At 45.3% G+C, this 13,967-nt stretch overlaps 1 protein-coding gene across 2 annotated transcripts in view; it reads right to left on the minus strand.

The window, feature by feature from the left end:
* Positions 1 to 1,817: 1,817 nt before the first annotated feature.
* Positions 1,818 to 13,967, minus strand: part of SDK1 (sidekick cell adhesion molecule 1) — a 388,755-nt gene continuing 376,605 nt past the window's right edge. For both annotated transcript variants that reach the window (XM_071443929.1, XM_071443928.1), the window contains one exon: positions 1,818 to 8,069. In XM_071443929.1, the coding sequence (XP_071300030.1) occupies positions 7,794 to 8,069 (276 nt within the window). In that variant the 3' untranslated portion in view covers positions 1,818 to 7,793. The remainder of the gene's footprint in view (positions 8,070 to 13,967) is intronic.

Genomic DNA, 13,967 nt, shown 5'->3' on the forward strand with positions numbered 1-13,967 from the left:
CTAAGAAGGCTCAGGGTAAAGAACAAGTCCTTGCAGCTGCTTTTCTAGGGTGTGTGTCATCAGCATAAAGGGTGCACAGAATCCCTTGGAAGTTGCACAAAGCAGGAATTACCTTTGAGTGACACCTTGGGTGTTGCTCCCTTCTTCCTCTGAACACATTTTTGTCACCAACCATGGTTTGCAGCTTCCTTGTTCCTCCACAGGTAGGCGCTGATCCTCTGACTCCACAAGACTTCACACGTTTCAGCGCTGCTGACAAATTTGCCTTGTAAAGCCTCGAAGAATGACTTCACACATCAGCCTCGTCTGATTCAGGATTATCCTACCTCGTTAACAAATGGTGATGAACGTGCCAATTGCCTACTTAATGAAGGTTTCTACCAGGCTGGGAAGTCAGCGGCCACCGCCTGGGCTTGGAGGGAGGTGCCTGGCATTTCTAGCTAAACAAGACAGCAAAGCTAAAGAACTCCTGGAGCACCATGGAAGTGAACAAAAACCCAACAAAAAACCATGTGTTCACATAAAGTTCCTTTTGGTTTTGTGGGAAATGCAGGTTTGAAATGAAAATAATTAGTGAGGCAAGAGGTGGAGAGGAAAAATAATAAAAACAAGAAGCAGGCTTACGAAAGAAAAAACAGAAAAGAAAAGGAGTGAAGAGAAAAATAAATAACCCTGGAGCAAAAACGCAGAGGGAAAAAGAGCGAACAAAAGAGACAAATAGGAGGAAAAGGATCAGTAATGAAAGCCCAGATTACTTGATTCAGTCAAGCCACTGCTTGTGCTGTTCAGGGCAGGGCAGGAAGCCAATCTGTTTTCTCTGGTATTGTTTAGGCTACGAATACCGTGGCAGATTTCCCATCCAGTCCCATGTTTATATCCGTGCTCCAATCCTAGCCACAAAAACGTGTGGGGGAAACACATCCCGAGAGGAGTAAGGGCTGGAAGCTGGAGGATGATAAACTTTGGAGCCAAATGGCCTCAAAAAAGCACTTCTGCACCTTATGGCAATTTTGCAGGATAATGTCTCGTTCACAAAATTCTGTGGCGGGAGGATTTTCATCTTCAAAATGGGTACAGTGATACCTCTGGGTTATTACAAACTCCCAGCTGCAAAGGGCTGCCTGTATTTATACAACACTGCATTATTTATAATATCCTTTCAGGAGCAGGAGAATGAGAGTTCTTTCCTTCACAGTTTGACTATTTTTTTCCTTCCCTTCTCCCACTTGGAAAACATTGATTTCTTGCCCTCATTTCTCCCACCAGAGCTGTAGCTGACCTGACTGTGTTTAGTTTGCTTCTCTAGGCCAGATCCTCAGTGGGTGAAAAGCACAACCAACCACCCTGGAATAACAGAGCTGCCCTGATTTTCCCCAGCTGGGATCTCATCCTGCCTCCCCAACATCTGCACGTTTGTGGGAACTGATTAACAACTGCTACAACACTGCTGGGGAGGGGACAAATGTGTAAAAACTGCTGGCCCCATGATGTTCTGTTTCTGAGTGGGTTTTGACTCTCCTGTACTAAGAATCTGAGGAAGTTTATTGCTGCAAAATAATCAAATATTTAAGACTGATCAAATTTTGTGTGGAAACTATTTGAGAGTGTCAGCTTCGCTGAGAAGCAGCAGGGGTTGTAAGATTTTACAGTCCAGAGCAAACAGTGAGGAATTTCAGTCCGTGTTACATTCTCAGTATCCTGAGCCATTAACTCGTGAGCATGTTGGCAAGACACCCAGAAACTTCTTCAGCAACAGAAGAGTCTGGAAAAATCCTTTTTTTCCCTTCTACAGAACAAATGTACCAAGGACACAGATGTTTCCAAAAGGGTTCTTTTAATCAGAAGCAAGTTTGCAAAAGAAGAAGTAACTTTCTCATATAAAATAGTGGAGTGGTGAAGGTGAGGCTAACAAGAGGTGTGGAACAAAAATCCAGGGCAAATCTCCAAGGAGACACTGAATTAAAAGCAATGATCCCATAACCGGAGTACACTGAAGGGTAGCTCAGACACAGCTGTGGGAGGTGATCCTACCCCATAGCTGACAGCAGATACCAAATCAGAGGATGGACTCCAGCCCAAGAGAGGCAAAGTGACCAGCTACAAAATCACCAGAATATGGGGTTCTTGCACCTTTCTGCTACCTGAGAGCTCCCACTGCACTGTGACAGACCCCAGCACGGCTCAGGGGTGCAATGACATCAAAGGGAGCCCTGGTGGCACTTCCCACCTGCAGAATGCCACCATTCAGTGGTAGCAGAAGTTCCCAAATCTAGTGACTTGGACACAAATGGGAAAACACCTTGATATAAAGCTCTGTAACCCCAATCCAGTCTCTGTATCCAGTGATTCAAGCTCCAAGAAAGTGCACAGTGATCAAACAGCATTGAAATAATGAATTTCCTGTCAAGTCTTGAGGCCCCAAGGCCATTTAAAGTGGGCAAGTGGCAGCTTTGAGAAGATAAAATTCTGAGTCAGAGCCTGAATCTCAAGTGCTAATGGTACTTCACTCCTTGTTCAAACAAATCTCACCTGTCCCAGGTGTCACGTGTGTGCTTATCCATTGTGGCTCTCTGCTGTCGGGCATGGCAGACTCTACACCTGCACAAAGTGCAAGGCAGCTTTCTTTTTCTGGGAGGACAGGGGGAGGACAAAAGGAGTCAGAAACACAAAGAACAGAAGGGACTGGAAGTGTCCAAGGCCAGGTTGGATGGGCTTTGGAGCAACCTGGTCACAGTGGAAGGTGTCCATGTCCATGGCAGGGGGGTTCAAACAAGGTGATCCTTAAGATCTCTTCCAACCCAAACCATTCTGGGATTCTGTGACTTGTCAGGTGGAGCCATTTCAGGCCCATCATGTTTAGTCTTGGGGTGAGCATGCTCCTAATCCAAGGGTAGTTTCCATAAGGAGGTTTCAATGGGTTTTGTAGAACCACATCATCACACGTGTGGCTTTGTTTGAACGCCACACTAACAAACCTTTCCTCACTCTGGTAACCTCCTAGCTTCTAGGAACACTTTGATAATGTGTGGATTCCACATGTGCTGGCAACCAACCTATAAAAGCAACCTAAGGAATGTGACTGAACTAGCAGGAACTCCAGGCTGAGTGGAGCCATCCGCAGTGCAACCTGCCCATGTCCCAGCAGCTCTGTGGTTCTTCCTTTCCAAACATCACCCCTCATTGCACGTGTCCTTCTGGCTGCTACTGGTACGGGAGATCAGCAAAACCAGGAGGTCTTGGCATCTTGGTCACTCTTACACATCACAGGCTTCTGGACTTCAAGATTTCTAATACCTCTGCCAGAGGTTATCTTTCTTATGTGGTTATTTGCTTTCCTTTAAAATATCTGATGAATTCCTTTTCTAAAAGGATTTTTCTCCAACAACTTGTTCCGTATATCTGAAAGCAATGTGTGGGAGAAGACACCAGTGCTCTGTATGTACAAAGATCTCTCTCTCTTCCCTTTTTGGAAAGTAGATTAGATAATCTTTGGATGACCCAATGGATTTCTTGAGGGAAGCAATGGCAAGGATAATAAATGCATCCCCATGTCAAGATATTTAGTCCAAACAATTGCTACATAGCTTCTGGCAGAGACCTTGGTATAAGGAAGAAAAATGAGATCTTGGCCCATCTGCAAAACATCACTGGTTTAAACACTCGAAGAGGGAAAAGCAATCCTTTTGAGTAATAGATTAGTTTCTTTTCTGTGTACTTTTCTTTCTTCTCTCCAGTCATGCCAACTGCTCCCAAAAGTGGGATCACTGGCCAAAGTGTGATTCCTTTAGTAACTGCTGATGAAAGCCTTTGCTCCCACCTCTCCCTGCCCTCCCCATGAAGGCAGTCCCTGAGTGACTCCCAGGGTAGGAAATAAGAGACTGTCACTGATGAAAGCAAAGGAGTGCCCTCTCCTGTCCCTTGTCACCATTGCCATTTGTACCTGCACAGCGCTGGCCCTGCCCAAACATCAGAGCATTAAAAGGCAGGAATGGAAAATACTCCAGCCAATGGTGTAGGTCATGGTGGGGACACACGACGTGTGACATGGATTTTGGGGGGGATAAAATACTCTACTCAGAGTGGGCTGGAACAGCACAGCTCCTTTATGTGTGCACTTTTGCATGTGATTTATGACAGGGACAACTTGAAGTCTGGGGCTATTACTGACAGTGGTGACTGCTGTCATCTCAGCCCTGCAGGGGGTGAAGACTCGGGCACTTTTTACCTGCAGGAGATTGGATATTGTTATGGCTATTGCATGAAAAACAAGCTCCTATTAAACCATTCCCTGAAATGTCTCCCTTGGTCATTTCATGATGCTGCTTTTATTTTTCAGTAACAGTCACCAAGAGACCTGAGAAACAGGGGAAGGGAAATAAATAAAAAAGAATAAAATATCCTGAGAAGGCTTTTTAAGCCTTCATTTTTCAAGACTATTCTAAACAGGAAGATGGAAATGGAAGTGAATTCAATGGGTGAAGTTACTGTAACATGACAACTAATGTTTAAAAGTTGTATTTCAAGGCTGCAATTTCCAAAGATTGCAGCAATGAAATAGAGCTTTCTTCCTAACTGATGGAGTATTTCCTTCCAGATAAAACAATTTCCCTGATATGTGAAGTAAATAAAACCTACCTATTAACCATATTTTACAAGTTGAGCGTGTTAGCAAGAAGGTGGAGGCATCACACATGGAGCTACACAAGATCCTGAACAGCAGAAAACACATCCTGTGCTCAGCTGAGGGCTGGGCAGGGCACTGCACCTCCTGACTCTGCAAGTGCCTATCGAAAATAAACCCAGGTGTCAGAAAAGCCTGAACACAACAGAACCAAGACTGACAACAGTATGGATGAGAATGGAACAGAAACACCTTTGTTGGGATCAACAGGTCCTAAAGGAATCACACCTAACCTGTTATTTCGACAACAGTCAGAAGAAAAGAGCCACACAGCCAACTCAGCAGGTCCTCAGCAAGCTCAGGCTTTTTAGTTGCAGCTGGTTCTGAGAAAAAAGGAACAGTCTCTTCTCCTTGCTTTGTATAGATTGTGCTGCTCCCCATGTTGTCCTTCAGCGGAGCAGTGGCCATGAAGTCCATTTCCTTTATTCCCCATGGTTTTCTTGTTTTTTTTTTTTTCTCAATGTGGTATCAGATCAGCCCCAGGGAGTAACTGTACCTTACATCAAGTGTAAGGCAATATTCAGGAGATGTGGAGTTCCACTATGCTTTCCTTTGGAGCAAAGTCTTCGGTGTTCCATCTACATCTTACTAATTTTCATCCCTAAAGTCCTCAGTGGTCCTTGGAGGGCTCCTCCTGCAGCACTACCTCTTACACCTGTTGGACAAGGGCCATTAAAATTCCAAGAGCAATTGCATTGTTGTGTCAAATGTATAAAAACAACATGCCTAAAATATGTAATCTGATGCAGGAAATGACAAAGGAAAAGGAAAACAAATCAGAAAGTCACATAGATAATTTTGTCTAAGAAACAAAAAACACAGACTGAAAACAAATTTTGGCAGTTCAGTAATTAAAGCAAAGTCCATATGGCTTAAGAGAACAGTCAAAGTGCACAGAAGGCAGTGGGTTTTTTGTTTGCTTTGCATTCCTCTTCACAGCACACTCCAAGTCATCCTCTTTGGAGCCCCATCTCCATCCCACACACATCCTACCCAGGTGCAGAGAGGGGGATGACTCACAGGGTTTTGGCTCAGCCGTGTCTTTGCAAGTCCCTTGCCATCTAATGAGCTGCAGATCATTATCCCAAACTCAAAAGCCCTTAAACACACCCACTGGAGTTTTTGGTTTTGAACTTTTTCTTCCTGGAACCTTTGGAGAAGAACAGGAATCCAGTGCCAAAGCTATGCTGAGTGTGCATGCACCGAGAGCTGCAGGGCTTGGAGGCAGTGCCCAAGAGTAAAAGCAGTTCTGAGATAGTTTGCCCTGTCCAAGAGGCACTGAAAGGTGACAGCAAGGCTGAGCTGGCCCTTGGACCTCAGCTGTTCTGGTGAGGTGCCACCAGGATACTCCCAACCAGGCCCCTGGGCAGCCTGATTTCAACAACCTGCTCTGAAGACACCACCTCCCCCTGCCACAGACGTCCCACATCCCTCGAGAGGACAGGGACAGCTTTCTGTGGCAACAACGCCCACATGAGCCTTGACAGGACCAAGCAAGCACCAATTTTCCTGGCTTATCCACCTGCAAGGAAATGCCAGATCCTGACGTGGCAAGGACTCCCCTACTTCCAAATTCACCTTTCAAACTCTTATGATAAAAGTCTGGTGACCCAGGACTGTTGCTACTTGGATTCTTTCAATGCCTGACAACTTCCTTGCGAGTAAACAACTTGCTACTAAACATGACAGACTCAGAAAAAGGATAGAAAAGAAGAAAACAAAAAGTGAGCTGTACAAAAAGATGAAAAATAAACTAGAAGTCTCCTCTTTTCTTTCCAAAGGCTGTAGGTTCATGTGCACAGAGCAGGCTGTAAATGTGCACAAGGTAATTCATGACCCCAAAGCCTGAAAAACCTGGTTAGCTTTATTTGGAGACACTTTTTTGCTTCTCCCAGATACGAAGCTGCAGAATCAATAAAAGGCACCTGTGGACACCAAAACTCACCCAGTCTGTGTGGTGTGTCTTTGTACTAAAAAAATAAAATCAAACAAACCCTGCCACTGTGTACTTTTTTACAGACCAATAAACAGAACTGCAGAGTCTGGGTGAAAAAGGATGTTCAACTTCTGTTGGCAGGGCATGGTAACTCTGATGATCAAACCCCTCATCAATTAGTAAACTCTCTAGGTTGTCACTGCAATTTTTAATTGAAAAATTCCTCTGGCTTGCTGGGTTGTGTCCTCTGACTTTTAAAAAATGACTGATTCAAGTAGTACACGCAGTCCACAAGGAGCATTAGAGCCACACCAATAATAAACTGACCTTACATCTGAATTCTTCCCACTTGCTTCACCCACCACTGCCTACAGCGCTCTTTTGAGCCATCTCCTCTTCCAAAGGCCCTGGAGTTGGAATATTTAAAGAATGCAGCAGGTCCCATTTGAAGAAGAAAGAAAAGCAGGTCAGTAATTCAATATAAATACACCAGTAGTGAGCTTAGAGCAGACACAGTGACACATCTGAGCCTACACTGATCAGCCAGTGCTCCTAATGTGTGGAGCAGCCAGGAGAAGAGAGGTGTCTGCTTTTCACCTAAAAATGTGTCCATTTTCTATGTTTTACTACTTAACTTTGATGACAGAGAAAAATTAAAAAGGAGAAAAAGAAAATAAAAAAGAGTAGAGAAAAAGGAAGAAAAAGGAGCCTGGGAGGTTTTATGTTTTCTCTTCAAATCACATCACAGAGTCACTCATTGCATCTAGGGAATTCACCTGCTTGTTTGAGAGCAGTGGGACAGGAGGAGGGCAGAGAAAGAAAGAGGGAAGGAGAAGGGCATGGGAGCTGCTTCCTGAAGCAGTGTTAAAAAAAGTGGTTAAAAAACCCCTACTATTCACAAGTGGTTAAAATCATCACTGTTCAGAACTCCTTTTTTTTCTTTTTGTTTTCTTAAACAAAGGTTCAGCTAGTTCAGCTCCGTGTTTTTATAGAGTTGATTGTCTTCAGAAAGAAAAAAAAAAAAACCAACAAAAAAACCAACCAAAACACCAACAACCCAGCCTCAGGTGTGTTCCCATCCGTTTCTACCCTGATCAGAGAGGGTCCCCCCGAGTTGAGCGCCCCGGCCACGCACACGCGGTCCCTGCGGCTGTCCCGCCGTGTCCCCAGCCCCGCTCAGACAAAGGACGAGAATCCTGTCACTGGAGTCCGGGAGCCGGGCGCGGGCTGTCCCGTGGGGGTGTACACCCCTCCTGAGCTCTGTGTGGTGATGACAGTCTGGAAATAGGGCTCTGCCTCGCTGGCCGTGCACTCCTCGTATCTGTAGGACGCCGGGTGCTGCTTCACCCCTTTCTGCTGCCGCTTCCACGAGTTGTAGTAGGTGGGGTCGCTCATGTAATGGTTCACAAAGGAGTGCTTGGGCAACTCGTCCTCGTAATCCGAGTCAGTGACCTGGGGCATCGGAAAAAACAGAATGAAATAATCGGTCATTAGCATCGATGATAACTTTAGCTTGTTGTGGTCGCAAAGAAATGAGAGGCAAGTTTAGCATCACCAGCTGACTAAAGCTGTAATGTTAAGGTAAGAGGGATGGCAGTCCAAGTGTGGTACAGGCTGGGCTGGGGAAAAGCACTGTGCTCTGCTTTAGCCAGACTTTCCTGCTAGAGGCAGAGTCCCCTGATGATAACTGACAGAGAAATCCCTTCTAATTCCCTGCAGAATGGTGCAGGAGCAGCCAGGAGCTCCTGCTTGGGCACAAGAAGCAGGGAAGTGTAGAGAGGTCACAGTGAAACCAACAGCTTTCAATCACCATCAGGAATACTGCAATTACAACTGAGCATCTCTCTTCTGATGGAAGGACAGCAGGGTTGCCTTCCACACAAACACTCTGGTTAGCCAGGCCAATGTTTGGGGTGGCCAGCCCAAGCCACCTGCACAGGACTCTGGGTGTTAAGTATTGAAAATTAGTTCTGTAACTGGAAGGAAGTTAAGTAAAATCAGACTTTTTTTACAGGCAAATAACACTATTTGCATGTTCCAGCTGATTATGGTGGTACAAGGTACACAACCAGCAGGGACAGAAGAAAGAGAATGCAAAATCTGGGAAAGAAGAGCTGCCGGGCAGGAGGGGCTGCTTCCTTGGGATGAGTCAGACCCAGCTCTGTGCTCAGAGCGGATCTACCCCTGAAACATTTATGCACGGTGGCTGGAGAGCTTCAAAGCTCCCATCAATATCAAGCAGGAGCTCTATTGAGATGTAACCAGATAAGCTCTGTGCATCTGCCCCTCCTCTGAAGTGCTGCTGCTGGGATGCAGCTGGAGGAATCACAGAGGGCTTGTACATCTCTGCTGAGCACAGAGACCAGGGCAAAGCCTCAGCCCTGGAATCTCAGAGCACATTTTCCTTCTGTTCCCACTGATGTTCCCACCAGTAACAGCCCCATCCCATCCAGCACACAAACATTTACTCAGGCATTTCCAGATCTCACGCCTTCCCTCAAAATCTCCAAATAGATCATGCAAAAGCTTTCATTCCTTTCCCTCCCCCACTCAATAATCTGCATTGCCAGTTCTAGAGGCAATTAAATATCAAAGTAGGAGCTGCCTAAGACACACAAGAGAGACAGGTAAGTGCAGCTCATCACTGCTCGTTGCTGCAATTAGTTTCAAAAGGTTGGTGTGGTTCTGATCTATGACACCACCCAGCAAACACACATCCTTCTTGATCCTGCCTGCCACAAAACTTGTCTTTCCTCCTCTAAAGCTCCTTTTTAATGGTCTCAGAAGAACAATCCTCAAATGCCTTGTGAACCATCGTTTGAAAAGGGCACAGCATCCATCATCCCCCTTTGCTTAGGTAGCTGCTTCAATGCTGTTCTGTGCCCATTTTCCAGCACAGAGGGTGATGGACAGAGCTGAGGAATTTTTCCCAGTGCTTTCCAAAAGTGAGCAAAGCAGCTCTTTACAGCTTTGCAAAACTTCCTTTCCACTATTACCCAGGCTTTGGCTCTTCAGGAACTATGTACTGTTTGATTTTTAAGAATGAAAAGCTTCAGGTGCCTTGACAAGTAATTACTAATACAACAAAGCCCTACCAGCATTTCATAATTATCCCAGAAGGAACACAGCAAGCCTGTCTCCTAGAAAAACACTCCTTTGCACCAGCTGCCAGGCTTGGGAAGCCAACACCTGACTCCCTCCAAAGACCTTCCTGAACAGGTGGTTTTTGCAGCATTCCTGGAATATCCCCAGATCTGGACTACTTCACAGCCAGTGGGTGCAGAGAGCAGCTCCAGAGTTCTTGGCACTGCTGCCAGGAACGTCCTGCCAGCACTGCCCTGTCTGTTTTTGCAGGGGGCTCCAGCAGGAGTGCCATGGATGGCTGCAGATGTGGCAGCATGGCAGGGCCTGGCAGCAGGAGCTCAGGCTGGTCCTCAGCCAATTTCACCAGAAGATCCCCAAACCCTGGTTCCCTCTGACCTCAGCAGGAAACAAGTTATTGCACCCTGCATCAGTCTCCAAACATGATGCTGTGTGTCCATAGTGCAATTTTAAGGTAAATGCCTGGGAAGCTGAGGGATGACATGGAAGAAAAGTCTCTGCATCCTGAGCAGAGGCAGGATTGCTCACCAGAGGCAGCACCCAGAGGTGTGGGCTCCTCCAGCCCCTGTGTTGTGCTCTCTCTGTCAAAGGTACAAGGCACTGCTCTGCCATGGCTCTTTCTCCTTCCCCAGCCCACCATCACTCTTACAGACTCAGACACTCTCAGCCCCCCAACAAGGAACCAGCCCTGCTGAACAGAGGCATCACAGCTGAGCTGAGGTGGCATAAACCCGAGGAACCAAAAAACCCCACAAACTTCTGATGGCTCTTTATGAATCTTCCTGATGTCCCCACAGACACAGAGGATCTGTGGGGTTGGACAAAGCCAACTAAAAGCTGGAAGCCCTAAGGAGGAATGCAAAGAAGCATGTGACATGACTATATAGCTGTAATAGTACTTATGCAGCCACTCGAGCTCTGTCCATCACAAGCAAAGAAACCACTCACTCACAAAGCTAATATAATTTCTGTTCCTAAGCCAAGTTCTTTCAACATTGCCAGAAGTTAACATAATAAAGAGAGGAAATCCTGGGAACACTTTAAGATGAGCTGCTACCATTTGAAATGTGGTGTGCTCAGATTTGCCACGAACTGAAAGAGGGAATTTAAGACAATAGCAATTGCTGATAATTTGTCCACTAATTAGTTCATTATACCAACTGAAAGGGAACAATAATTTGGTGTAAATAAGGCCAGGGTCTTTTAGAAGGAAAGACTGTCATGAAGCATATGGGGCTTCAGTAACTTCAGCCTTTCACCATCATTCAGGCTGATGCTGGAAAGGATAACCTGCTTGTTAGTGTTGATACGACAGGTTTTTTCTGTATTTCTTTCAGGACAGGCAGGAACTGACTGTTTTGTCCACGTTTCTGAAGTATCTCCTAAGGTCTGTTCCCAGCAAGACTCCAGTAACCAGCCTTATCAGCAAGGAATGCTCTAAACTGGCATTCCACAGCCCGATGAGAATCAAGGAGAAGTAAGATAAACCTGTTTAGCATGACAATACAGACAGCTTATACTAAAGGATTACTCTTTAGTGGTTTTAAACTATTGAGTAAATAGAAATGCTGCAGGGCTTTTTGCTTTGTTTTCAGTCTTCTCCTTTCCCTGTGACTGTGGCTGTGTTACCTTGGAAACCTCCATAGGCTGGAGCGTGATTGGGTGTGTGGTGACATTACACACTGTCAACTAAAGGTGCATGGATGCCTATGAAACAACAAATACAGAAAATGAGAGCTATTGAGGTATATTTTTCATAGCATAAAATGCACAAGTGCTGCTCAGAGGCAAGTCAGCCACCAGAGTTGGCTGGCTTAGTCAGTGGGAAATGTGATAATAAATTTGATAATCGTTCCAGTTATCCTTTTAAGTGACTACAAAAGAAACAGCCTTATAAGATTACTTCTAAAAATGTAGATAACAGCAGGAATTTTTTTTGTTGGCCTGAAATAAATATGCTGTAAAAGAGACAAGGTAACCCAGTATGCAAAATATTTCTCTGGACATGGGAACCCACTCTTATTTTATGTGTCACCTGCAGCTGGTTTCCACATAGTGCCCAACTTGTCAAAATCACTGGAGAGCTTTACTGGAAACCAAGTTAAACCCTGTTTCCTCTGAAGTGTTAAGTGGAAATGAATATCTTCCTACAGAGCTGAGAAAGCCAAAGCCAGTCATATTGCAGACAGCAGTGGGAAGGCCAGAGCATCCAGCACTGACTGATAATGTGTGCAACCTGTGAGTTATTTTCTCCTGGAAACAGTTTTTGGGAGACCACAAAAGGAGGACACATGAGAACACACAAACGTGCACCAGCCTCCCCTCTCCTCCTGCTTTTGCTTGGCTGGATGACACTGCAGGTACATCATCAGATTTCTATACATGGTGAACACCAAATTTTTTTCAGATTATCTGTCCAGAGCCTTGTCCACTTGACTCATTAACTAAAAGTCTATTATTATTAATCATTTAGAATTTACACTCATAGCAGTCTCCTGCTCCGTACCTGCCAATTAAACTTCTTTAACCTCATTAACAGTACTGGTGCTTGGCTTTCATGACATGGAGTAAGTTCACCACTTGATTTATGAATATTAAGAGTCCTACTTGATTTCCTCTTTGTTTCTGTGTGTCTCTCCCCTCCAGGAGGGAGCTTGGAAGAAAGAACCCAGGCAGATGCTGTGTTTTAAGTGCAGTCAGTCAGCCCAAGAGTTCTTCATGTTCAGCAAACCCCAGGAGACTTGAAGCCAGTGAGCTTCCTTCTTTTCCATATAAAATCATGACAACTCAGGCAACAGGCATAAGACTAAGCAGTAACACAGTGACAAGTGGATTGAAGGCAAAGGCACAGGTTTTGTTCCTGCCTGCCCTGATGTGCCTCATATTAAGTGGAATTTGAGACCCACACACAGATGTATTAGAGGAAAACAGCATCAGGACCCTCTGCTGCAGAGGACCAAACCTGGGTAGAACTCTCACATGAAAAGATGTCTTTAACTCTTCATCTTATGGCAAATGTTTCTGCCTCCTAAGACAGATGGAAAATCTGAAACTCTCAGAAAACAGAGCTTGTCTATTACGACCTCCTCTGAGAACAGAAACTAGAAGAAAATAAAAGACAAACAGGAAGAGCTAATAGGTACAGGAACACTTGAAAAGAGAGTGGTCAGTCATCTATGCCCACCTCTGCCCCAACCCACCCTCACCTCCTGTCTGCACCTGCCAACATAAACAGCATTTTCAGGCTGATCAAAAGGCAGCATCTCCTACTGCTACCTCTACTGGGAGCATATTAACATTTCATGACTAAAAGCACTCCCCACTACAAAAACCCCCAGACAAGCATCAAAGACATTATACAAGCAGGCTGCATCTCCAAGCCCTAAGGAAAAACAGGGGCATATTTTATGCACATACTCACGTGCACACCCACATTCACAAAAACACCAGAATCTCAACTGAGACCTTCAGGCTCGACAGCAATACAACAGTAAATAAACAATATCAATAGCCTGAGAAAAAAAAAAAACAAACCCAAATCACATAATTCTCTGCTGTACAAACAGTGCATATAGAAGGCATAATGACACCCTGCAAGGAGACTTCTGCACATCACCAGGAAACACCACACGGGACATTGAAATTAATGTCAAAAGGTGCCAGTGCTAAATTCACGATCATGCTCAGCAAACTGTTTTAATGACAGGTTTAATGCTGGGTTGTTACAGTGACATGACCAAAGCACTGTGGGTTTAATCTGGAGGGTAATGCTGGAGCATTGCAGAGACAGCAGCTTGAGCTGCACCAAGGAAAGCTGCCTGCACGACGGGTCGGCCACAGGGCAGCACAAAGCAGCAGGCTGTCGGTGGTAATTAGCAGGAGGTGAGAGCTAGGTAGCCAGGAAAAGCAGCTGTAGCTGCAGGTGCAGAAAAGCTCCAGATGAAAACTGTCATCTTCTTTCACGACTTGCTGCCCGTGATATTTTCTTGCTGGAAGGGTCAGGTTTGGCATGGTTTGGCCCACTGCTCGCTTCTTGCGCTGTCAGTTCGGATTCATCAGGATCTCAGCTGACAGCATCTGATTTTAGAGACAGATTTACCTTTCTGCATCTCCTTTGAAGTCTGTCTATTCACCCATGGCCACTGCTGGACTTTCACAGCCAGCAAACACTTTCTTCCTTTTTACAGGGAATGTGGAACACAAGATGGAGCCCTGACAGATGGATAATGCTGGCAAACACCCATCTTC

Source organism: Agelaius tricolor, unplaced genomic scaffold, assembly GCF_023055355.1.
Source record: "Agelaius tricolor isolate 1412-34295 unplaced genomic scaffold, bAgeTri1.0.p SCAF_19, whole genome shotgun sequence".
Lineage (NCBI taxonomy): Eukaryota > Metazoa > Chordata > Aves > Passeriformes > Icteridae > Agelaius > Agelaius tricolor.